Source organism: Taeniopygia guttata, chromosome 12 (assembly GCF_048771995.1).
Source record: "Taeniopygia guttata chromosome 12, bTaeGut7.mat, whole genome shotgun sequence".
Taxonomy (NCBI): Eukaryota; Metazoa; Chordata; class Aves; order Passeriformes; family Estrildidae; genus Taeniopygia; species Taeniopygia guttata.
The window spans coordinates 5989063-6015870 of NC_133037.1; the positions used below are offsets into that span (position 1 = coordinate 5989063).

The following is a 26808-nucleotide window of genomic DNA, read 5'->3' on the forward strand; positions in this document are numbered from 1 at the left end:
TGCAAGCTGTTTAAGCAATGCTAAATATATTGCAGCCAAGAAAAGCTGACAAGGATTGTAGCTGCCAAATTTCTAATAGCAACTTTGTAACTTCATTGCTTTTTCAGCAACAACAAAAGAGAAAAATACTGTTAACTTGGCAAAATCCGTTTTCTGTTTCTTGGGGTGTGGTAACAAACCTCACTAAAATAACTGAATATAAGTCAGCAAAAATATAACCTGCTTTCAACAAAAATTGGAGCTATGTAACCCTACCAGTATCGAAAATCTGTGTATGAATTTTCCTGGTTGAAATTCACCGCCCTTCTGCAAATGAATTAGGCAGTCTGAAACTCGAGACGTGAGGATTAGTAGAGGGCTTAATTAAAACATCATCAGTGTTGTCCCTGCAGAATCAAAATCCTGACACTCTGGTTACTGAACTATATGTGAGCCTTAATTTTAAATGACTCCTTTTTACTTTAAAGGGATCATCACTTAGAAACTTTAACGTGGCTTTCTTTTCAGAATTGTTACCTTATGTGTGTTTGCAGATCAAAAATCATTCTCACTCTTTTATTAGTAATATGATACCATTTTTCAGGTGCTACAATGTGCATCTAGAGTTTTGCCAAGTTAATGGTGGTCTTGACTCTCAAAATATAGTATTTATAGTTGGACAGAGTCTTTCAGATTTACAGCATTCATCCTCCCCAGAGGTCCATGTTTCCCAGAAGACTGATACCAGTTTGGCTTTAGCCTGTCAAATGAGCCCAAGAAATGCATGCCAATTTCAAATCCTAATCTTCAGCAAAAAGTCTGCTTTTTCAGTCTTGGCAAGGAACACTGAAGTCAATAAAAATTTAAAATTAAGAATACCGAAGGAGTCCAAAAAGTTCAGGCATTTGGTAGTAAAAAGAAGAGAGCTCATGTGTCTAGTGTTATGATCAGGAATCCAAATTGGGGACTAGAAGCTAGAAGTTCTGGTTATAGTTTGGTTTTTAGGCCTTTCTTTGTGATATGTCTATGTAACAGAAGATACCCCAGCAACTGGTGCAGCTGCTGATGCTCTGAGGTAGAGTTCACCTGCTGTAGCTAAACCAGGGCTTTGTACCTGCTGTACAACCATGCTATGCCAGAGGACTGGGGAAAAGATCTCTGCAAGTCTCTTTGCTAAGTCAGATGCATGAAAATGAGTGTGTATTAAATGGTAGAAAATACTTGATTTTCAAAAAGCTGTGATGAATTACACACAAGTTTAAGTTTGCATATTTTAAGGTTCAAGGAGAACTTGTCTTAGTTCTTGATTTTTCTTTCTGAATTGCATGTTGCTGTAGCAGGTGGTGAAAGCCTGTTTTTCTAGGAGCTTTAAAACCAATTTTGTTGTTTAACTAACTCAGCTTCCCAAAATTGTAGGTACCCTGACTCTGCCTTTGACCTTTCCATGTTTTTCATCTCGCACATTAAACAGTTTGTGGCCAGCCCTGTGCTACTAAATGCATGACATTTGTTAGAGGTTTTGCTGTGGTGAGTAATAGTGGAGGGAGAATATATTTTGTGGACCTTTGCAGATTAAATGCCTTAATTCATGGGTACCTGCAATTTCAGGAGACTGGATTTGACATTGATGGTGGCCTTCAGCCTGATGTTCCTCAAGTGGTTGGGTGGAGATGTGACTGTCTTGACTTGCAGTCTAATGGGCTGAGATCACGAGTGTTGCTTTCATAGAGTTCTGTAATTACCTGGGCATATTCTGTGTCTGCAGTCTGAAATCACATATTTTAAAAAAAATTAAATTTCAAACACATTTGGAGTAGCTTTTCTCTTTATGACTCGTGGTTCAGGCTATTTTGTGGGCTTGTGCCAGTGTAATTATTGTCAGAGAATGGCTCTAAGGAAATCATGACCATGCTGTATCCTGGGAGTGAATGGCTGAAACTTGAATGTGATGAATTCCCTACAAAACTACTGTTTGCCTCTCACTCAAACATGAATAAATTAGGTGTAGTGCCACTCAAGTCAGGGCTTCAGGAGGAATGTAAATGGTAGAAGTATGTGATCCAATATTTCAGGATATGCCATTTAAGGGGTTCAGATAATTTGCATAGTCTCACGTTCAAATCTCTGAATGTCACTGCAAGTTTTGGGTACAACACCTCCTAGTCTCTTGCAAATTAAGCAGAACTCCTAGGCACAGACTGCTAAGCCGAAATGACCTATCCATGACTTTTAGAAAATTCAAAAGGGCAGATCTTCTGTGTTATCTCTAAATGTCAACATTGAATCTACTTGATTTTCTGCAATAAAAGCAGGCGCAGATGTAAACGAAATGCACATCAGATTAAAGTCTTCAAGAAATTTCAAATAGCTCTTGGCTAGTAAGGATTTTCTCCACTTGTAGTCTGAGTTTCCCTCTGGGGAGGCATACGACCACTTTGATGGCTGCATGTTTAAATTATTTACTGAGCATTGGTTTTTTGTTTTTGTTTTGGGGTTTTTTTTTGGGTTTTTTTTGTGGTATTAGCCTGAAGCCACCCAAACAATGGACCAGCAGCAGTTCTGGAGACCAGCTGTGTAAAGTAACATCTTAGCTGGCTATTTTAGTTCCTCAGGCCTGCTAACCACAAGTGAAAAAGCAGAAACCCTGCCTTTGCTTGCGTCCTGGCTACGAATGCAAGCGCAAGATTTCCTCGTGGCTTCCACATTAATGTGCTCTAAATTGCTAAGTCAGAGCTCTTATTTTCCCCTCAAGCAGCTCTGGCCATCTCCCTTTAATCCACACATTAGGCATACATTTTAAAGTGTGTTGTTTTTGGAAAGATGTTCAGTGACTTCCCTTTGGAATCCAGGCACAGAGGTCTCTTTCCAGAATTGATGGGCTGTACTCGAGTGAACTGCTCTGTCTCTGGGCTTTGTGAAAGACCAAGTCTGTGACTTCAGGGATCACCTTTCTAAATGGGGCCTCGTAAAAGGCAAGGTGAAAGGAAGGGCAGCTTGAAGGGGAAAAAAAAATAGATGAACCTCAAGAGTTTGGTTTGGCAAGAAACAGTGCAAGTTCATTTTGCCTTAAAAACTTTTATTGGACTTTCCTCTGGTATAATTATACCTTATTTTTATTACTTTCATCATGCATTAATATATAAAGCATATGGATGTGGCACTGTGCAAGTGTGGCTTAGCTCCTTGAGCCCTAAATTCACTTGTGCAGCCAATGGTATCAAAGAAATGATGTCCTGGTGGTTTTCCTAACCCTACCCTGGCAGGCTGATGGTGGTACCCAGCACAGAGTGTTCCATACTCACCATGCAGGGTTCAGAATTAACAGAGCAAACCCACAACTTAACTTTCCTGAATACTTAAATTCAATGCAATTATCCAGCCTGTGCTCTCACCGCTCACTAATGACTTATGTCTTGTGAAGAGGATGAGCTGGGGGTGGCAAGGTGGTTCTCCATCTCTTCTCTAAATAGCAGGCAATAAAACAAGATGAAACTGCCTCAAGTTTCACAGGGAAATATTTAGATTGGATTGTAGGAAAAATTTCTTCACCCCAAATGGTGGTCAGGCATTGGAACAGGCTGCCAGGGGAAGTGGTAAAATTGCCACTTGCCATTTGTTCAAAACAAAGTGGATGTGGCATTTAAGGGGCATGGTTTAGTGGTGAACATGGCAATAGAGTTAATCATGGGACTCGATGATCTTAAGAGGCCTTTTCAACCTAAAGTGTTTTAGGATTTTATGATTCTATGATTCCAAGACTCCTGCACTTGCTGTGTGCTGGCAGTCATCCTTTTTCACTTGTGACCCATGTAATTAAGGCTGCAGCAGGATGTACTGCTACATCTCATTACTGTGTTCCTGGGAACATTTCTCAGTGAGGCAGTTTATTTCATTTTATGTATCTAGAAAAAATGGCTCAGTTTTCTTAGTATTCCTGTAGTCTGTCAGAGGATTTAGCATTTTTTGATTTAGCCTTACCTTTTGGGGTCAGCAGTTGCTATAGACAAGTTTTGTACTGTCTCATTCCTAAACGTTTTGGATATTTCATATAAAGGCTTCCTATATTTGCAGTTAAAAAAAAAATCGCTTTGTGTAGGCAAGACAAATGCTAAGACATTTAGTTTGCAGTCTGCTGATGTCTTTTGCAAACATTAAAAGTATTGCTGTTTCCACTTGATTGATCAAGTGAGTTGCAATGAAATATAATTTTGCTATGTCATTTAAAATAGTTCAGTAGAGTTAGAATACCTATTATGATGCAGCCCTGTTGTGCATATTTTTTGTACTTCTGGGTAGATGCATTATCTCAGGGACTCATCTTTAGTGGTGAGAAGCTGGTTCTTGTAGACAGTACCTGGAAGTCTGCATCTACTGTATTTGTGGCATGTACCATCTTCTCTTTTTTATTGTTAACCAGTCCTTTTTCAGGGCATAAATAGCTTACTTCCATCCAGGGCAGGCACATGAAATCAGAACAGCCTTTCAATTATTATTAAAATAAAGATAATTTAATTTGTATCAGTGTCTAAAGACCTGCTCATACACAAGAGATATGTGGGAGAAGACTTGTATAAGCCACTGTGTTATTAATAAGCCAGGGAAATATAGGCTAGAATCACTTTGATTCCAGAAGGGAGACATTTGGATTCAAATGAAATGTTTTTCTCCAAGCCTCGCTGATTTCTTGAGCCAATGCCAAGTGTCTGAATTTAAAATTCAGTGTTATCCTAGAAGTTATGTCAGACTTGCTTTTATCAATGTATAGGTGAATGAGGAACACACAAAAATAAACGCAGTGTTACTCCTTTCAATGTGTGTAGATAAACAAAAATCAGGGTTTTCTAACATCTTACACTCAAGAGAACAAATTGCTGATGGAGTCAGATTTTAACTCATTTTTACAAGTGTGTTATACTTTCTGGATGCATTTTTACCTGTGTTAATCTCGAGAACTATCAAAATTATGCTGGATAGCTAAAGATATTAGTTCTAGAAGATAAATACTAGGGCATCTAATCGCTAGTGATCAAGTTATTTTTAAATTTCTGAATTTGTTCTACAGGTGCAAAACATGTCTTGATTTTGGAGGAGTAAGGGTGGGTGCTGCAGCAATGCTATGTTCCTATACCCCTGAAGCAGCCAAATTTTCATTCCCACATAAAAGGGCTGGAAAGTGCCAGCTCTCAGTGGTGTTTGCTTGTCTCTCCCCTCTAACTTACTTTCTCCATCGCCAGCTGGAAGTTCTGGCCAGGCAGGTTTGTAATCAACACTGCCCTCTGCATTTCCAGCTTCTTATAGTGGTGTTTTAGTCTTTTTTGTTAGTATATAATGACCACCAATTTTTTTTCTCTTGCTCAGTGTGGGCATTTCAAAGGCAGAGCTTGTAGGGCTGGAGCAGAGGCTGCTGGAAATGGTGCATCCCAGTTTTTCTGGGGGTGCTTGGAATGGGTCGTGCTGAAGCTCTGGGGATTGCTTTATGCTCTTGTCTGTTTTGCTGCAGGTCTGCTGTCAAGAATTAAACTTCCTATGGGGAGCCACAACCCTGCCTGTATTGATTTTTCTGAACAGTTGCTCTGTTTTAGTGCCCTCGAAGGGACTATACATCTTTTTAATTAAAAATAAAGTAAATATCAAACGAGTGATGAGGGGTGCAGTGGGCGGAAAACCAACTGCATATTGACTTTTTGTTCTGGACATGAATTCGTAGAAACTGCTTACAAGGGACTCCAGAGCATGGAAGTGTTTTACCTTTACTGGTTATCTCGCATGGGGACCTCGTGGGAAACATTCTGGCATAGCTGGGAAATACAACTGATCATTTACTCGAGACTCTGGAAAGTACAAGAAGTTAAATTCACACAACAGATTTTTCTAAAGGTCTCGAGACTGGTCTTCACTGATGCTGAAATCTCCACACTTCCTCAGCTATGCATTTGGCTGCACCCTCGTGGGGGCTGGTGTTCCATCTCACCAGTGTGATGTGTGTGGTCCCACTGAGGGGACTGTGTGTTTAAAGCTCTGGGAAATCCCAGCATGAGACAGGTTCTTAGAAAAACTTTGTGGAAATGTTACAATAAATTTCTCTTAGTGTAGTTATTGCTAGTTTTTCATCTTTATTCAAAAGATTACTTAAGGGTATGTTTATCTACTGGTAGATACTTAGAAACAGTGCTAGAAAAAAACTGGAGTTTAGATTTCTGGCACATGAGGAAGCTGTTCCAAGTTAGATGATGTCTCATAGAGGATGTCTGATATGCAGTTAATTCTCAGCTGTTTTCTAGGTCATTCAGTTCCATAGCAGCAAGGCCAGCTAAAGTAACTGAAACAAGCTTGTAACACCTCTAAAATGCTAATTCATGAGTTATAAACTTTTTTTTGCAGATGTGTTAAGCTTCCATTTGCACAAAAACATCCCAACAACCACCGAGAACACAGAAATCTTTGCTGGCATCTGTTTAGAGATTTGGAGGCATGAAGGGAGGTGAGGAAGAAGAAGGATTCCTCTGATTCATTCTGCATGCCTTGTGTTTGGTTTATCATGGGCTTCAGTGATAGAAAGAAAAAGGGAAATAAATCCAACAAATACTCAGTAAATCTGAGCATGTTCAGGACAGTGTCATTATTTCAGGTTTTTAAGGGTGTAGAAACATCACTTTTTGGGGATCTCCCAGGGGGCCTGGGCAGAGCTGGCAGCAAAGAAATGCTCTGCAGAGGTCTGCTCTTGCATGCTGTTCACTGGACCACCCTGCAAAAGAAAAAAGTGGAATTCCACTTCTAAAATTTTCATAGTAAGCATTGATTAGAATTGCCCCTACCATTTGATGGCAATAAATCTTATTTGACAGCTGTGTTGTATTGAAGTGGGAGATGGATGGGAAGGAGGGTGCAAACAATTGATTATGCATCTAACTAGGCAAGAGCAATACAGGAATTTATAGGCAGAATAGTGAAGCTGTTTGGGCCAACTAAAGTTTTTAGAAAACAACCTCAGAATTTTCATGTGGATCTCATGTCTGGCTGTTGCTTCAGAGGAGGGCTGACAACACCACAGGGTGCCTGCCTGGATGGTCAGTGTGGAGGGCTGCAGTAACTCAGCTGCTCTCTGGACTGGAGATAAATTGCAGAGACAAAGGAAATCTTCATTTCTGTGGCTTAAATAGAGGTTTAAAGACCACATTCTTAAAGTAGATCAATAAAGTAATCTGTTTCAGGTAGAGGTGAACAAAAGCATCAAGGGAAGTGCATCTCTCAGTGTCCTGATCATTGTGGTGGGCCTGGGCAGACTGAACATGCTTTGTGCCTGCTCAGACTGGGCTGTGTTTTCTCTTTCATGCTCTTTGTTTGGAGACAGTTTCCTTTAAGGTTGATTTGCCAGACAACGGTGCATCGATGCACACATAAGCTTGTTTGATAAGAGTAGCAACTCGAAATCTCAGACTACACGGAAAAGGGGGAAATCTTGAAATCCTTCTGCTTCTCTCCCCTCCCCAGTCTTGCACACTAGGAAGCTTTGTAATGGTCTCCTAATAAGAATTGCCTTTCTAATTCTGGTTCTGCATCTAATTACTGAATTGAGGCAGCATTGTTGTCTGTGCTGTGTGCAGTCTCCTGCTTCTCCACAAGCTTATGGACCAATGGATGCCCACACAGAACTGAAGCAATAATAATAAGTAATAATTTTATTTTTTTTTCTCTAAGATATGCTGCTGGATTGTCCACAGCCACATGCATGCAAATTCTAAGAGGAATTGTGGAGAAAAATGTCCTTTATTGCTTGTAACACCAAATTACTATTTTTTATCTGATGGTTACAGTCCTGTGGTGTTTAATGCTATCATGGACTTTTGCCTTATTAATACTGGCTTGTGAAGTAGCACTATTTGTCACAAAATAATGAAGCAGAGCCTTCATGGACAAGGGTTTCTTTTTGCAAGATTCTTGGCAGCAGTCTGATAGGGAACCGACCTTCCTAAAACTCAGTTTATGACAGAATATTCTCTTTGAAGCTTAGCTACTCTAGCATTTGGTATTCAGTGGCTCTGGGCACAGTACATCTAAAGGAGTTCATCCAATATTGATGGTCTTCCACTAAAATCAGGAAGGGGAAAAAAAAAGTCTTCTTTCTTAAAGCTCTTATATTTAACTTCTTGTTGCCTGATCTTGGTCTAAAAGGTCACAAGGGTGAAGCTGTAGCAGGGTAAACCAAAATTAAAGAACTGTTCTTTTTCCTTAATGTTTTCTTAAACTTGCAGCCTTATGGAGAGCAGAATGAGCCTGTTTCTGAGAGCATTGCTCTGTATTGTAGCTCAATATAATACTACAGTGTCTGAAGGTGTATTTCAGGCTGTTCTAGATCAGTCTTGCAGGTGAGAATATTGGCACCCGAAAACATGACTGTGCTGCTGTGTTTGAATGTGATTTTGAAAGCAGCAGTCCTGCCTCTCATTTGGCCACAGTGGTTTGGTCTCCTGAGCTGACTTAAGAGAATTAATCTCTTTGGTCTGTTGCTGTTGTCTCTTGCACCACTGCTTTGGCATCCCCACAAAGCTGCAGGTGCCAAGGCAGGGAAGGACCCCAGGAAGCTGAAAGGAGCAGGGATGGGGACTGAGGCCTTTGGCAGCTGTGCTCTCCAGGGCACCTCAGGCTGCTTGAGGTGCCCACCCTGAAGCTGTGTGTACATGACCACAGAGGATGGAACTGGTGCTTCTTAAGGAGTTGCTGACCCCCAGGCGTGCCCCTGTAACTGGCTGTGGGGCAGTGCCAGACTGCAGCAAAGGAGGTGTTGCTTGGGCTGAGCTGATTATTTTGAATTTTCAAGAAGCTGTAACTTCTTGAGCTGCAATCCCTTGCTGAACACACTTCACCCTGTATGAGCAAAAGCAGTTCCTAGAGGTGTTGGCAGAGCTGCCAGGATTTGCTGATGCAGAGCAGCTGCCTGGGTAGCAGAAGCCTTGCCCAGTGTTGCTGGGTGGTGTGAAGGTTTGGGGTGGGATCCTGGCTCTGACACCACTAACTTCAAACATGCAGCTCTGAGCTCCTTCCTCATCTCTCATGTGGTACCAGCTATGCTCTGTGTTCTCTGTGCATCTCTGTGTTTACTTTGAACCTGTCAGACAGGATTTTGCATGGTGTGTCTGGGCAAGCCTCACACTTTTTTCCATGTACATACTCAATCCAAGGTAACAGGTTTACCCTGAGGAGCCACTGGAGCCATTCTTTGGCATTAGAGATTCACTCAGGGCTCATGACTGAGGGTAACAACAGGTTGTTGTGAGGTTGTAACGTCACAGTCCAAACAAATATGGAAATATGGCTTTAGTTTACTTAAAATTCTCTTATGCCACGGAGAGAATGAAATGTCATTTCATTTCTGTTATTCTTTATTAGTTTTTCATATGCAGTGTGGTGTAGAAACATTTGTATTTCAATTTATTTTCTAGAAAAAGCCTTTTTTCATAATCTCTGTCAGCTCATTGTGAATAGCAACCTCTGATCACAGAAGGCTATTAATTCTTAATTATCTGCTGGTAATTTACTTGTGCATGAGTTTAGCAATCCATTAGGTGGCGATTTATTTTTGAGAGAAATATGTAATGAAAAGTTTTAGGATTTGCTTTCCCTCACCCCCCTTTTGGCTCACACTGGAATTAGCTGATTGATTAGATTACAGGATTTATCCAAACCACACTCTGTGTGTTAGAGATTGTAGTTAAGTACATTAAGAAAATCTGAAGCAAGACACAGATAAATGTAATAGTGTTTTTGATGGCAGTCTCTGAATTAGGCTACTGGCTGAGAAATTGGAAGTTAAATTAACAAGCACTGGAGTATTGGTCTATTCAGGGATCTTTTTTTTTCTTCTAGCCTCTCTTGATTTATGGATATCTAAAAGTTTTTGAGTGTAAATATAAATCCCTCACAGCAGAGGAGCTGCTGTGAGCAGTGAGCTGGTTTTGTGCCATGCTGTGGGACTACATGGAGTAGGGACTAAAAACTTTGACTTAATGCTGCTTTTTGACACACCAAGGAGGGATGGAAAGCAAGACCTCAACCTAAAATGCCACTTTAGCTCCACTGTTGTGTGAAGCTGTGTCCTGTCATCTTGGCTCGTGCTGGATACAAACAGGGAAAAACTTAACTTGTTGTACAAATAGTTTTCCAGAAATGTGGGATTTCTCTATAGCACTCACCCCTGTCCCCGTGCTCCTTCTATGGGGCATAAGGCTCTCTCAGTTTGGAAAAAATAGCTTTTTAGTTGCTTTCTCTTTCAGCAGAAGCTCAGCATTTAATGGTGGTGTCACCTTGCTGACTTGATACTGGTCTTACATTGTGACTGTGGCCCAGCAGCTGAGCTGTCTGGGGAGGCAGCTTTTGGTAATTTCATTTACTGTCATTTAAGGTGCACAGGGTGGGAAGTTAAATCCAGTTACTTCTGTTAACAGTTGTTTTTCCACACCTTATTCTGTGACTTTAAGGCATAACACCACCATTTATACTTGAGATACTGAAATATGTTGGGCCAACTGGTTTTTTTTGTTTTTTTTTTTTTTCCTGGTGGATTCACATGCACCAAATCAGATCTCTCTGCTGAACTGCTTAGCCGAGAAGTTAATTAGTCATTAAAAGAGTTAGTTCCTTTATAAGTTCAAGTTAGCTTTAGTGTGTTGTCTGGAAACTGACTCTTGTAATGTGATTTTTGCAAAGCGAGTAGTTGGTGTTCCTGACAGCACAAAGCTGAGAGCAAGGGCTGCTTTTCCTGCCCAATGCCCTATCCTTGCACGCTGCCTTCCCACTTTTAGCTCCCCTTGAAGCACTGACAGAGCCTATGGCACATTTGTTATGTCAAAGATTTTGTTAGTAATTGGCCCCAAGTCTGACAAGATAAATTACTTGGAGGAAGAAGAAGATATCATTAAGTAAGGATTGCTCACAGTCTTGTGCTGTGTTGGCCTCCATCCCTGAGCTGAACACGGGGTGTAGCATAACCTCACTGAAGGGTTGGGGAATGGCATAGGATACTATATAAGATAGATATATATATATATATATGAAAGATATATACAGTGTATGTACATATATATATATATATATATATATATATATATATATATATACACACATAACACATAGAGGATATTCCATGTATATCCTTCTATACAGGGGATGGACAGCCAGGGGTCTGCACCTCGGGCTGGCTGGTTCAGGGTGGAATGGGGTGAACATTCCTGGTGGCTGCTGTCCCTTGTGCCACACCTGGGGGACATCATCTGTCTGCATGGTCTCTGTAATGCCTCTGGGCAGCAGGGCACAAGTGATTGCTCCTAAGATCTCTGAGCCACAAGGAGGCAGAAACAGAGCCCTGAAAAGGGCAAGGCAGATATTTGTCAGTCTCTTGAGCCATCTAAGTGGGGTCTCTTCTGTTTTAGCAGCATTTCTGAGAGTGGAGCAGAAGAGTTGCTGTGAGCCTGAGGCAGCACTGCTGGTCTGCTCCTCTTCACTTGATGGTGTCCTGCACCAGGGTTGGGAAAGGGAGGGCAATGCTGGCAGAGGGTTTTTGGACCACTGCCCATGGTTTTTCTGTCCCACCAGTGCTGCCAGAAATGTTAGCCAGCCCCACTGGTGGCAGCTGCAGGTACCTTAGAGAAGAGTTTCCAGGTGTCTGGCCAGAAAGACAGGGCTGAGATACAGAAATTACATTTTCACATACGCTGTATGCATTCTTCATGAGATGTTGGGCTCTGTCTTGTGTTTGACCTGTAAATGAACAATGCAGTTTGGGCAATTTGAATCCTTTCTCCTCACACCAAGCTCTGTGTCAGGACACGAGGGGCTGTGTTGAGTCCTGGCTTCCTTGTGAGTGAGGAGCAGAGAGGGCAGCCAGGAGCAGGGTCCAGAGGTGCCAGCAGTGTGCTGAGCCCAGCCTGGCAGGAACTGGGCACTGGAAGTGCAGCTGGCTTGTTTTTCCCTCCGTGGAGAGGCTGTTTATCAAGATAAATAATGGGAGAGGACTCTTAATCAGCTATTTTTCCATAGTTGAAGATGTCTTTCCTTCCAAGCCACGTACTCAGCAGAGCACAGCCCATGTGGCTGAAATAGCCACAGAGCAGCCAATCCCATTGATCATGGGACTCCCAAGGCATCATTTGTTTCCAGAGTCTGAGGAAAATACTCAGTGAAAACCTGATGGCAGTACATTTAAAAATTGCTGTTTATCTTTTAAGCATGCCTAGGCTTGCACATTAGCTCTACATGCAATCCACAAGCAGAGAACAGCAGCAATTCTGTCTCACCCATCATGTTCAGTAACTGCAAATAGCCTGTCTTATTCTGACAAAGGAAGGAACCTGTCTGTGTATCAGAACCCTTAATAACATCATTTATCCTAATAAAACTCGTAATGAAGTAACTGAAAATATATGGCAATCTTGTCTTCTCTCAGGACTATATGAAATAACCTGATGATTGTTCTGCATTTTCTGATGAGCATACAATGAAAGAGAGCTGGGGGGACTTTAATGAGGCTTAATTGTCATTTGGTTTAGTGGGAATTTCTGCAAAGCTGTAAAAAGAGGTGTGATTCTTTTAAAAATGTTTAGAAATAGTTCAGGTACAAACAACAATCCTCAGAGAACAGAATTTCAGTGGCAGCTTCCTAGCATGACAAACACAATTTTAGGTCAAATGTTGCCCTCTGAATGTCCAGCAATCTTTGGCTGTACATTTTTGAAGGTAATTAACTCAAAATCCTAGGGATGACGTTGGACTCTGCTGTTTGCAAATGAATCAAAAGAGTTTTTTAAGGATGAGGAAGAAGCTTAAAATTTAGCCTGCACTACTTTGCATATGTTGGCCTTTGAGTTAATAAATTCAAGATGGGAAAAGATTAAATTTCATTAGCAAAGACATAACTAATCTGAGTTTGAAAAGTTCCAGTGCAACATCCTAACTTTTGAGTTTGAGGTCTGAAATGCACAGCAGATACCCTGCTTTTATAGGCACATTCATTTCCCTTCCAGATTTAGACTCAGGGTGATTTACAGCCTGGTTTTGAAGGTGCTTAGCACAGGCCTAAGCAAAGTCTGCAAGCTGGCAATGAGCACTGCTCAGCCCTACAGCTCTGTAAAGGAGAGAAGGATAAAGCTTTTTTTTTTTTTTTTTTTTCTTTTTTTCCTGAGAAACAGAAATAAATGGTGGAATGAAATACTTCTGTTGATTAATATTTCACTTTGAAATGGATTAGGAAGAAACTGTGAATTATATATTTTGATTCAATCCACTGCTGCTTAAAATATAATCTTGGTACAGTTTGCAGTTAGCACTGTGCATTTGAATTTTGCCTTTTTGGGTTTCCAGAACCCAAACTTAATTGCATCCATGTACATGTAAATGCTGTCTCAGTGTTGCATGTTTTGGTATAGACCCTTAAATGTTTAACCAACTTTGTAGCTTATTTATCTATTTAGTGTGAATTAGATTTCTGGGGCTGCTTTAGATTTTCAGTGAGGTGCCACCCTCCCCTCCAACCACACAACCACCACCTCAATGTCAGCCAGGCAAAATCAGCAGCATGATTTTGGAGTTTGCAGGTGAAGTTCTTTGTTGGTTGAAAGCATCTGCAGGAGCTGGTGGGGCAGAAGCAAACAGACCTTCACTTTAGTGAGTAAATCTGCCTCAGCTCAGACAGGCAGGATCTGCAGGAAATAGTATTATCTTCATTTTATTAAAGCTGAAGGAGATTAACTCTACATGAGAAGTCTGAGGCAGAACTGACTATCGAATCTAGATGTCCTGGTTCATTTATCCAGTTCCTCTAGCAAAAATTATCCACTGGTAAGGTGTGTTGGTTTGGCATGGACTGGTTTTTGGTATTGGGGCAGCCACAGAGGTGGCTTTTGTGGGAAGCTGCTAGAAGCTTCCACCATGTCCAGCAGAGCCAGTCCACTCTGAGGATGGACATGCTGCTGGCCGAAAGTGGGCCAGTTTCAGAGGCTGGCAACACCTCTGTGATCACAGATTTAAGAAGAAAATCAAAACAAAGGACACACAGTTTTTTCCTAGCTGGAGAAGAGGAGGAGGTGAGAACACGTGAGGGAAACAAGGGTGGATGCCTGGAGGAGGCTGAGATCCAGTGGGAGACTCCATGGAGAGCGGGCCCTGCTCCCAGGCTGGAGCAGCCTGGCCTCGGAGGACTGCACCCCGTGGAAGACTGACCCACACTGCAGCAGTTTTGGGAGGCCTGTGTGCCCGTGGGGGAATTCACGTTGCAGCAGGTGGGAGTGGGTCCACGCTGGAGAAGTTCACAGAGAACTGTCTCCATGGGAGGGACCCCACGGCCTCACAGGGAAGGACTCCTCTCCCAGAGCAGCAGAAGAAAACTCCAGCGATGAACTGACCAAAACCCCCACACCGTCTCCCTACACTGCCAGTGGGAAGGAAGGGAGGGTTAGGTGAAGAAAAAGTGTTTTAAGGGCTTATTTTACTTCTCATTTATCTTCCTCTGACTCTTACCTTGCGCCTCTACGTTGAGCCTGTTTTTCCCTTGGAGTGTTTTCTCCTGGTCCTTACCTCAACTCATGAGCCCTTCATTAATTTTTTTCTCTCCTCTGCCCAGCTGTGGCAGGGCAGGGTGAGTGAGAGGCTTTCATGGGTGCCTGGCATTGGCAGTGTCAAACCACCATATAAGGCAAAACAGTAGAGGAGTTCATCCCACTGGCAGCAAGATGCCATCTTTCCTTTGGAAGAGCTGTACATTACCCTCAGTGATCAGTAAAGACAGTTTAAATTTTTTCCGGTTTAAAGTAAGCTTAAAAGAACTGCTAAAGTTCTTTGGCTTAGAAAGTTACTGCCAGAAGTCCCTGTGTTCAATCACTGTCAGTAGAAAATGCATTGATATTGTAATGTGCAATTCAGTGGCAGGTGTAATCACCAGTGCCAAAATCTCCCTTCTTGAAAGCATTTAAGTCTTGCATATCTTTTGATTTTCCATTAATATAATTTGCTTTTCCAAATGCCAAGGGAGTAGAGATGCAAAATCAGCCATTGTTTTGTCTGCCTTATTCAAAGATTTTATTTCTTTTACTTAATGCATAATTCATTTAATTTTATTGATTTTCACTAGACAAAATAGGAATTGTGGGTAGCAGAAGCGACCCACTGAAACACCTACTTTCCCCATCTGCAACCTGTTTACAGGAGTAAATGTGGAAGTGGATGTTTTTCTGGTTGATTACAACTCCTGCAATTCACTGCTGAGTGCACACACTCATTAAAAGAAAATTGTTACTCAAGAAACTCTGCAGCAGATGAGAAGCTAAAGCAAGACTGAGGTGAAAGAACTGAACAAACAGTACTTCAAATGAAGATGGGCAGTTGCTTTGTGATTGGAACCCATTACATAGAGTGGGGATCTGTTGATTCATAAATCTTGACAAATGTGCTCATGGTTCCAATGTAATTAGAAGCTTCTAAATTGCAAAGAGCTGGTACCTCAGTGCTGAGGAGCATCTTGAATGTTCAAGCTGAGGAAACTTCAGACAGTTGGAGTTACTGTGCCTTAGGTTAAAAAAGAAATAGTTATTGGTTTTAATAAGGATCATAAGAAAAAGGACAGACATAGAGATCTGAAGCCTGGAAGACTATAAAATTCATCTGATTTTACTTAGTTTCTAATTTTGCAGCTCAGAATTTTCCACTCTGTTTCCAGAGACTCTTTTTTTTCCGCTAATCCAATTTTCAAATGTGTTCCTGAAGCTCCTATTGGCTTCTCTGAGACCAAATCTCTGAAAAAGCTATAATGTTTTGCTAGAGAATGATGAGATCTAAACAGGAGAGAACAGAGACTGCAGTGATCTGGTGAGAAATGCTGTGGTGTATAAGTATTGTACTTTTTTTTTGGTGAGAGGCAGGCAATTGGATTTGGATAAAGAACACTCACATTTTGCTGTGTAAAACCAAAAAGCCCTATGAAGGCACTGGTCACACATGTGACAACCTCAAAATTCAGACCTGAATAGGGCCAGGAAGGGGGTGAAAGTTTGAAACCAGTGAGCTGCAGAAGATTCACTTGTAAAAGCAGAAGTACTTTTCACTTCATACTTTGGCACATAATCTCCTCCTTGCTGGCACTAATGATGCGGAGACATTTTTCTATCAAATGGTTTCTGACAGTTCAATTGCCAAAAATACTCAAGTGGCAGAATGCAACTGCAATTACTAACAGTGTGCTTGCCCCAGAGTCTGTAAATTCTCTCATGAAAGCCTAAAAAGCCCATTCACGTTGCCTAGAAATAGCAGCAATAACCATGGTAATAAGTTCCTTTCTTTGTTGCTGTGGTTCAATTCTTTTCATGGGTAGGCTGCAAAAAAGCCATTTGATTTTTCTGTGGCTGCCTCTATTGTAAGGAGATGTTTCTGCTCTGCAGCAACAACAGTGCTGCTGAAAGCTCTGCAGCAGCTTCGTTTCCAGGTTCAGAAATTTAGCTAAGGAGAAGAAATTTAGGTCCTGTTTCAGATGAGGTTAAGCCCAGTTTTGTGTTTGGGCAGTGATTTGGAGGAGAGGATGTGTCCTGAAGGAGGTGCTGAGGGGGAGGAATGCTGCCCTGGGGAGCAGGATTTGAGTTCTTCCAAAGCCACCAAGGCACTTAGTGCATATCCCATCACTTCTCTACCACCTCCTACCCCTCTGAAGCAAAACCTGATGGTTTTTACCGTCCTGGAGGAGTTTGTCTGCATGCTCAGAGGTATTCCTTCATTATCCCCCTGAGCTGTAGTGCAATCCATATGGAGAATTCAGGATCTGGAGTTTCTTTCCATCTTAGAGTAGTTTTACTCAGGTTAATGGGGCCAAATGTGCTGTGGTCCTGCAAGAATTGCTCTTGGGTGTGTTTCTGCAGGGAGTGCTACTGACTGCAATTAAGTTTATGAAGATGTAGGATACCCTTTATGGGCATATCATGAAGAACTGGGTACAGGAGGAGAATAAGAAGCAGTTGTGTGAGCAGCTCGTCTGTGCCAAGTTGCTCACATATGTGAGGGTTTGCAGCATTACAGCTCCAAATCCAGTACTTAGAGACTGCTATTGAGTCCCAGGGACAGTCAGCTTTGATGCCTGTTAGAAGCAAGGAGCATGCATATAGACTTACTCTCCCTGTTATTAAAGATTATTTTATCCTATAAGATTGTTGTCATGGTATGATGCTTGAACAATTTACAAATGTAGCTTCAGAATATAAATGCCTTAGCTTCTGTAAGCTCTCCAAATCAGAAGCATTGAAGTTTTCAGCAGCTATTTATCAGAACACTTGGAATGATCCAAGCTTTTGTTTATTTAGCTTGAATTTCTAGGACATTCCAAGAGATAAATACTGGAAATGGCTGTCATTAAACACATTCTGAATTTATTTTAAGAAACTTACTAACTTAAAGTGTCGTGAAGTGTCTCAAGAACTGTTTAGGCAAGAAAAGGGAAACCACAAGAACGTTTAGTTTGCAATTACTGTTATATTGGAGTTTATCTCAGAGCTTGTAACTGTGCCTGTGAAGGTTCTGGGTGCTGAGGCCAGCTGGTACAGAATGACCCACATCCATACCATTAAAAATCTCTTAACCTGCAAAACATTCCCATAGGACTGGAAACTGTGCCAGCTCTCAAACTGTGCCTGAGAGTGCATGAGAAAATTATAGTTGGCACAGGCCAAAATTGTGCCAGGGATGCTTCTGACAGCTTAATAGATGGGCAGGCATGGCCCAGGGCACAGGAGCATCCCTGGCGCTGCGGTGCTCTAAGTTTGGGCACAGCTGCAGTCGCAGGTACAGCTGCTAAATCATCTTTTTGTGCTTTTCAGGCAGCGTATAAATAAGGTTGCTTTGTTGCAGAGGGTGTCCCTGAATGACAAAGCTGGTTTTGCTGAAAGGAAGATTTTGAGTCACACTTTGAATAATATGAGTGTTATTTTTTTTTTCTATGTAACTTTAAAACCTACCAGCAGCAGAATTAGATACAAGTATCCTCTAACATTAAGCCTTTAGCTCTTCACAACAGTGCAAATCATTACATTGACAAAGGGATATTTCTGTGAGTCTTGAGTTTGTTTAGTAAACAGATATTACCCATAGATCACTGGGCAACAACAATGTTCTCTGTCAGTTAAGCTACAACTAAGTGTTGTGTGATGTCTGATCTTATTTTCTCCTTCATGCACTTCACCTCTTTCACTCGACCAGTGCTTGACTCCAGCCTTGATTCCTTTCACTTGAGAGCCTCTGGGTAGGGAGACCACAGAGAGGTTTGGAAATTTTTTTAAGACAAGTCGTTAGTGTAGTTGTTAGAGAAGTTTCTGCACTTGCTATGTAAATGACTTAACATGTCATGAATGCAAAGTAAATCGGTTCTCTCATGTTGCTTGGGTTTAATAATTTTTGATTCTTGGTTAGCATATTTCATAGCCGAAGCCTGAATTTTTTATTTTGCGTTTGTCAACGATGCAACAATCACCTCATTATGTAGGATGAAGAATTATGTGTGTGGAATTTGGGCTGAGCTTTAAGCTTCTAGGAGAGCAAGAAGCTATTAAGACATCCTGAGACTGCACATAATGCAGTGTCCTATATCGGGCTCTCTGACACAGCCATGCTAATTTATCTCTGTTCTAGCAGATGACAGCTCTGCTCTTCCTGTCCCAGGCTTCTCCAAAGCACCAGAATATTATTTATTTTGCAAGTATATCAAGTAATAGTTTTTTCTCAGTCTTTCTAGCCAAAGTCTTACAGACTTTGCTATTAGGGTTTAATTTAATTTGACTTGAGAATTGGTAACAAATATCAGAAAGTGTGTGTATCATGGCAAAACCTTGGGGTGAAGCTAAGTGAAACAATTTAAACCAAGTCATATTGTAGTTAGTCCAATGTCTTGCATGTCTCTCTAATCTTGGTTTTCCAAGAACTCTTTTTTTGCCTTATTTCAGGGTGCAAAAGAGCAAATTTTTCAGAAGCAGATCTTCTGGATAATGCATATGCCACATTAAGGTATTTGCATTTTCTAGGTATACTGTGATATGCTTCTTTTACAATTTTCATCACATGATAAAGTTATTGTGATGAAAATTTTGGATTTGAGATCAAGAAAAGTCACTGCTGAACAAAATACAGACAATAAAATCAGCTTGAAAGATTATTCTATTTATTCACAGCCTGTGACTCTTTTGTGAAATGAAAATCTGAAAAAAACTAATTATGAAAAGCAGTCTGAAGATCCCTGATGACTTGTTTAAGGTGAAATCTTTACTAGGGAAGGGGAAAAGAAACTTTCCATTACTGGCTAAGAATACCAATGTGCTCCTCAGCATCTTTATTTCACCCAACCTGCAGTTCAAAGTGTTGCATTCAGCAGGTGGAATTTGTCGCATTAGTACATTTCAGTTCCCTATTCCAAGTGGCTTTAGCAGTATTTAAGTCAGCTTCACAGCGAGTTTGTGTGTATTAAAATGAAAATTAAAAGATTTTTAGATAATAATGATTCTAATGAAAAAGTATTGCCAAGAAGCCATCAAAGAGATCAAATGTACTTAGGGGTGCCATGAAAAGAATATTAAATAGAACAGCAGTGCATGTGCAATGGCAGCCTAGATTCAAACTGTGGTGCTTTTGCTATTGTAAATGGATGCCACTGTCAAAAACCTTTATACTTTAATTTTAACCTGCTTACGCAGAAAATAAAAATACATATGTTGCCTTTTGGAAAAGGTAAAAAAGGTTTTGGAAAAATAGTGATTCTTCTCTTGGAACTGGTAGTGAATTAGAATGACAACCAAATCAATTCTCAGCCTTGCTTCAGTAGGACAAATCCCCTTGCCTACAATGAAGTGAAAGAAATGTGGGAAACTGAGCATTTGCCCTCCAGAAACTGACAGTTTGCGTTACAGGAAAAAATTGGTGCACGTTTTATTGAAGGTTGTTACGAGTAAAAAAAGTCCTTGAGGTGGTTGAACTGTGAATCAATATCTTCTAAGAGTTTGAATCTGTCTTGGAGTGTTGTTACTTTGAGAACTGCCCGAATTTGTTCTAGCAAAGGGGAGGGGATGGATGGCTTTTCCTTCAAAATGCCATGCATTTCTGCTAGCTTGTGTCAGGTAACATGGGTTACACAATCAGCTGAGTTACCAGTAGTGGAGCAATGCCAGGGTATTAAAGCCTTCTTGATAACTATTAAAAGTTTTTGGGTGAGCAAAGGAGGCTGCTGAACCACCTAGAACTTCTCATCTGCGTGATAAGATAAAAGGGCAGAAATACTGACTTTGCAATGGCTTTCAATTGTCATAATCATAAAATATCCTGAGTTGGAAGGGACCTAGCAGGATCGTTGAGTCCAGTTTCTGGCCAGGTACAGGACATGCCAAGAGTCAAACCATGTGCTATCAAACTCTTGTTGAACTCAGGCAGTCTTGGAGCTGTGACCACTTCCCTGGGGAGCATCTTCCAGTGCCCAAACACCTTCTGGGTTAAAAACCTTTTCCTGATACCCAGCCTAAATGTCTCTTACTCATCTTCATGCCATCTCCTTGAGTCCTGTCAGTGGTCACAAGAGTGAACAGATCCTCTGCTGTCCCTGGTGAGGATGCTGAAGACCACAGTGAGGTCACCCCTCAGTCTCCTCCAAGCTGAACAAACCCAGTGCCTCAGCTGCTCCTCATACAGCCCCTCCAGACCCCTCACCCTCCTCATGGCCCTCCCTGATAGCTGAATGACTTTTTATATTGTGGTGCCCAAAAATGCCTCCAAGACTTGAATCCTTGAATTGGTCAATCCCCTCCCTGGCCCAGCTGGTGATTCTGTGCCTGATGCCCCCCAGGAGATGGTGCACACATGGGAAATCCTAAATTAACACTTTCAAGTTTGTGCCATAGCACCAATTCCCTGCTGCTCCACACTGAGAGGTTTCATAGCTGCCCTTGTATTCAGTTTCTTCCAAATGATCTTCATTTGTTGACAGATTTTGAGATTTTTCTTTGTTGCCCTGAGTGTTTCAATGCACAGTTCTTGTCTTTGGTCTTGAAATAATTTATAGCATAATGAATCACTATAGTGCTGTATGATAAAACCACATTGAGAGGATGGAATCTGAATGAAAGAATGTGTTCACAAACTTTTTTAGGACTGCTCTGTGCCATCACTGAGAGTTCTCTGTGACCACTGCTGGCCCTGGTGCTCTCTGCAATGGCCCAGAGTGTAGGAGGACTTGGGTCAGGCAATCCCAGTGGGTTTTTTCTCCTCCTCCCCTCTGCATGCATTCCATGTGTCCTTCTGAATCAAAATTTTTCATATGTAAAACAAGGAGTGCTCTGCTGCCCTACGTGTAAGAATACATTGCATTAATGCCCACAGTGTGTATTGCAGATATGACTGCCTAACAGGTTCTAACCACAGCATGTGTTCAGTTGTACACAGCATATAAATTTAAAAAATGGGTGCTTAATAATGTTATGGGTGCTAATGTTATAAGGGTTTTTTTTGTTTTGGGTTTTTTTGTTTTTTGTTTTTTGTTGTTCGTTGAAGTAACAGATGTGACTCAAATCCTGCAATATGGAAAAAAGTTTCAAACTTGTGTTAGTAATTTTCTGTGTCCTTTCATTAGGGGTATTTTTACTGCAGCTAATAAGGAACTCAAGATTCTCTCAGCTCTTGAGTAAGTTACAGTGAAGAAGATACAAGCTTTTCAGCCATTTTAACCACCTACTCCAACATTAAGACTGGAATTCATTCTGCATTTTGCCTCAGACAGTTTACATGGTCTGCTGGTTTGTGTTTATTTTCTACAGCAGACGTTTTTGCTTTCTCTTTATTTTGTTTTATTAGATGGTTCTACTTTAAATTGCCTTTAATTTCAGGCATGCTGTTCAGCACAAAAGCTGTAATCCATGAATCATGCTCTCTTCATAGCAAAACTGATGGGAAATAACTTTGTTCTGCACTTTACATATGGTAATAACAGTAACTCTTGACATTTGCTCTTTGTGATTATTTTAGGCTCTGTACAGCAAAGAGGCTTTTGGGGTCCTGGTGCTGGACTCTAATGGAACCATTAAACTGCTTGTGCACAGTCACATGAGGATGCACAGCTGGGCTTATTTGGGTTTCCCAAGATCCCTGTTATTTCTCATGTATTTTGGAGAAGTTAGAACAGATACAAATCTGTGCCCAAAATAAGTTTCTATCCTGAAGAAGAAAATGGTGTAACTGTGTATTTATAGCATGAATAATCTGTATATTTGTATTGTTGATATTTCTACTGGCATCTTCTGAGGCTCAGGGTGCTTGGTGCTGCAGGAATGAAGTTGGAAGATGGATGATAGTTCATTGAACTTCTCATGTGAGCAAACGAGGGTTGGGTAAAGAACGGAATGGCATAATAATTTACAAGTAGGGTAGCATAATTAGGGGAATTTGAAAAATATCTTATGTCTTTTAGACAAAAAAAAAAAAAAAAGGAAGAAAAGAAGGGGGGAAGTGGTTAGGGAAAAAGCGTCCTTTCCATTTAAAGTTTGTCCTCATAATCATGTGCTTGTATCTTTCTCACACCTTCTGTCATTTCCTTCTCTTGGCACTGGGTACTTAAACTTTTTTTTTTTTTTTTTTTTTTTGAGTTGTAGACCATTATGTCATGTATTATCAAGGAGAAATGAGCATTTGGAACATAAGGAGACACATAAGAATAGCAATCATTCACTTGGCAGTCTGGAGCTTTGTAAAAAGCAACAGGCTGTGAACCCCTTACAAAACTCAGTGTAGTTAAGGAGTTTATCCATCAGTGATTCTTGCCACCCTGTTTAAACTGGATAAAAAGTACCTTGTCTTCCTAAAACCACATCCATTCAGTTTTATATTTCTGTAATATTTTCTCAATGAAATTATGGAAGTGGTGACAAGCCATGCTTTTTTCATCTTTTCAAATTGCAAAAAAAAAAAAAAAAAAAGAAGTTTCTTGTCATATTTAATTGAGACTCCATTCTGAAGTCAGGAATTTGCTTAGGATCAACTCTGCAGCTTTGGTTAGGTGAAGGACTTGGAAGAGGGAAGCATTGGGTACAAGTTTCATTTTCAGAGCACAGAATCCTCAAAATGGCTTTTGATGTGAGCTGAAGGGTGAGTTTATTTGCACAGAACTATTTCAGTCATTTCTAATGATTTGCCAGCAAGGAAAAGCCAAGGTGGAGCTGGCAAGCTTTATAGAGGTTTAAGCTGTAAAATGCAAAAGAGGAGAAAATCCATTGTGAGGAATTACGAGGAAAAAGTTGTGGAAGACACCATCCAGAGACATTTGATTTCCTAGTGCTGACAACCACAGCAGGCTGCTGTCTTTAATGCAGGCAGCTTACACTGGTGCTCTGACTCTCGTCTGGCTTATGCAGACAACTCCTGTGACATTAATAAACTCCTGGAATAGCTGAGAGAAGAACTGAAACCTGTCAGGCATCTTCTTCTTGAGCACCTGTAGTGCTCTCTCACATTTTATGCTCTATACCAATGGACCACAGCATGATCACAAATAAATGAGTTAATCATTTTGTGTATGTTTCCATGTGTGCATTTAACATTCCCAGGTCAGTTCTTTTATCAGCCGAGTCAACCTTCCCTGATAATTGCAATTCTTTTTATTGTATGAGCTGTAATGCTTGCAGTATTGAAAAAAAAATAAACTCTAAAAGCAACCTGGCTGAAACAAAAGGTGAATTCTTATTGGAACAGGCTGTTGAAGGGATGCATGAGTGTTCAAAAGCTTCTATTGCATGTATCCTGTTGGGCACAGAAGGAATCCCTAATCCAATTGTTTTCTCCTCAAAAAGGACAACAACAATTTGTTGTGCTGCTTGTGAAAAATGAAATGTTTGAGAAAAAAAAATTATATGTGTGCAGATAGAAAGCAAAAAGTCAGAATGGTTGAGAAGTGTAGTTTGTTTAGCTTGCATTAACTTGCCCATGTAATAAAGCTGTGAGAGACAGGTGCATTGCAGGTTGCAGTGGTGCTTCATGTACTTCTATAAAAAGTGTTCAAGCACAGAATTATTCATGGCTGCTGGACAGTAAAGCTGCTCAAATCCTTTCAAAATTAAACCTGGCAGTCAAAATACCAATGTCTTAACCAGATCACTGAATTTCAAATAAAAATACAAGTACTTCCCTTTGCTTTGGCTTGGATATATTTATGTCTAGTGTATCATACTAAGAGTAACTTAAAAGAACTGCTTTTTTGTTGAGGAAGCAATGTCTGGCTTTCCTTAATTGTGGCTTTAAATTTGAAATTTCATAGGCAAGCAACGGCACTTGGCAACATTGTTTGATGTGCAGTGCTCAGTTTTGTTCAGAGGACTTATTTCTACTCTGTATCTTCTACTGAGGTATGCATATAAGCTGCCCTTTTTTGTGTCTTATTTCTCAATTAAATTCTACAAAATTGCTTTGCTATTCTGCCTGGAAAGATAAATACATTCTCCAGCAGAAAATCTTAATTCAAATTGTAAGATGCGTATTTCTGGCATCCTTTTCAGTAATGTCTTACTAGTTTTTCTTCATGTTAATGAGTTCCTTAGATCTACCTTTTGATGGAAAAATCTTAATGTAAAGAGAGAAATGTTGTTATAAGAACACTGCAGTATTTGTAGCTCTGGTGTCCTGAACTTGCTTCTCCCCTCCACATTTTGACCTTGTATCAATAGGTCACTGTGGTATTTGCATTTTGACAAATTTCTACTCTATTTTAGCTCTGTACCAATGAATTGTCATAGCCATGAATGCTTTGCATAAATAGCTTATAATTTCATTAAACTCTGCTTTATAGCTGTCACTCTGGAGCGTCTGTGCTCTTCAGCCCTTCTGTTCAGTAGGCACTAATCTGCCAGACACTGATTTGATCAACTATCAGATATATTTTGCTCTTGGTTTACCTCAGCTTAACTGCATTCCCAGTTGCATTTTGTTCAGCTGTTAATTCCATTCTCTTTTGTATTTTTCTTTTTTCTTTCCTTTCTTGATTTGTTTTTAGGTATTTTTGAGTGGCCTTATTCTTTGGTTAAGTAGTGTGTGTATAGGAAATATTACATGTGTACGAGTATTGATCATTATTTGTAGATGCTCAGGTTTGGGTGCTCTATGTCATCCAATAAACAGAAGATATTTGTGTTTCTGCATATGCTGTTGGATCTTTAAATAGTTTGGAAATGTAGTAGGAGGACTTTTGTGCATGAGCTCTTGCACAGGTGTGGGTGACCTGGAGTGTTTTAAGCTTGGGTGGGATGGGCAGGACCGGGTGGAGTTTCCCAGAGTTGCTGCCCATGGCAGGAAAGGCTCAGGGCTCTGCTGCCCTGAGAGAAATGTGGTGCCATGGGGTCACCACACCTGGGACAGACTGATGCAAATCCCCAGCAACCTCTGCCTTCCCAGACCCATAAACTGGAGCTGTGGGGAGCCTCAGATCCCATCCGCTGCCTCCCGCTGGGTTTGAGTGGAGTGGTGGTGGTGATTAGCACCTAATTCACACTCTTCTGTGGTTTATTGGAGCAGTTTCCTCAAACTTTTAATACCTTTAAACCTCAATTCTTACCTTTTTAATCTCTGTAATTCTACACAGTGGATGATCAATGTTTCCATATTCTGAGCACAGTTTAGGTGGGCATGAAGATAATCCACTTGATTGAATTTGGAGCTGCTAAAGCAGAATTATGCATTTTGGGATTTTGCAAAGTAGTTTGAACAAACAAACAAAAAGAACTCCACAGGTGGAAAAAATACGGCAGAGATGTTTAGATGTACCTAACTTTGGCCTTAAAATAGTCGTGGCATAAAACAGCATAAGGAGAAAAGGATCTTCTGTATCATCGTTGCTGTATGGAGCCCATGAGCCAAGTCAGACCTGAGACATTTGCTTCACTTTCTCAGTGGTGCAGGATGCCACAGTGACACACATGCCTTAGTGCATTTTGTTTTGCTTTAAAACTTAATTTAAAATGAATTGTATTGATAAGCCATGCAAACTCTTTGTTTCTATGTTTCCAGGTAACTTAAATTTATCTGCCTAAAATACAGATTTTTTTTTTTTTTTTTTTTGCCAGTATATCTTGGCTACCATATCAGTTCAAATTTGGGAACCAGTCTTCTTTTTAACTGATACTTTTCTTGCTTGGTTTTTGGTTTTGTTTTGTTTGTTTGGGTGCTTTTTTGTTGTTTGTTTGTTTGGTTTTGTTTTTAATTTCCAACACCTATGCAGCCCCTGAAACAAAGTTCAATCCAGTTGCCTTTCTTGTCCAAAAAAAGGGAAACAAAACTTTAAGTGCCTCCCTTTCTCTGTCAGACCTGGAAAGGTCAGGGCTGAAACAGCAGGATGAAACTGCAAAAGAATTAAACCATGTCACATTGCATCTAAATGCTGACTTTTTCAATCCCTACTGGTACGTTTTGGAATCCAAAGTGGCCAGACCATGCATTTTGTTTGTTTTAATTTAAAATCAGCGCGCTAAGCTCCCCTTTGATTTCTAGCTAGGAAGGTAGAAAACCAACTGGTGTCACTGTGCACTGCTCATCATTCAAGACTTTCTCTTTTTAGCCTTCTCCTCCCGGGATTCATGCACCTTTCCCCCAGACCCTGAATTCCCTGGCTATTAGGATGCAAGTGAGTAAATGAGAGAAAAGGCTCCTGCTGCCCCTGCTTTCTCACTGGTGTGAGAACATGCTGTAGGTGACAAAGGTGTCATACAAAGTTCTTGAAAAACAGTCGGGTAGTCTTGAACACCATCCTAAGCAGGAAACATTTTCACACTTTTTAGCAAGTGGTGTAAAAGGAAA

General features: G+C 40.7%; 1 protein-coding gene across 29 annotated transcripts in view; it reads left to right on the forward strand.

Annotated features, from left to right (window-relative positions):
- Window positions 1-26808, forward strand: part of MAGI1 (membrane associated guanylate kinase, WW and PDZ domain containing 1) — a 325672-nt gene that overhangs the window by 118868 nt on the left and 179996 nt on the right. Inside the window, exon 1 of one of the 29 annotated variants that reach the window (XM_072934697.1) lies at window positions 6436-6460. The exons of the other annotated variants lie outside the window; for them this stretch is intronic. Coding sequence (XP_072790798.1) covers window positions 6451-6460 — 10 coding nt within the window. The 5' untranslated portion in view covers window positions 6436-6450. Of the gene's footprint in view, window positions 1-6435; window positions 6461-26808 lie in introns of those variants that run through there. 29 annotated transcript variants of the gene reach the window in all.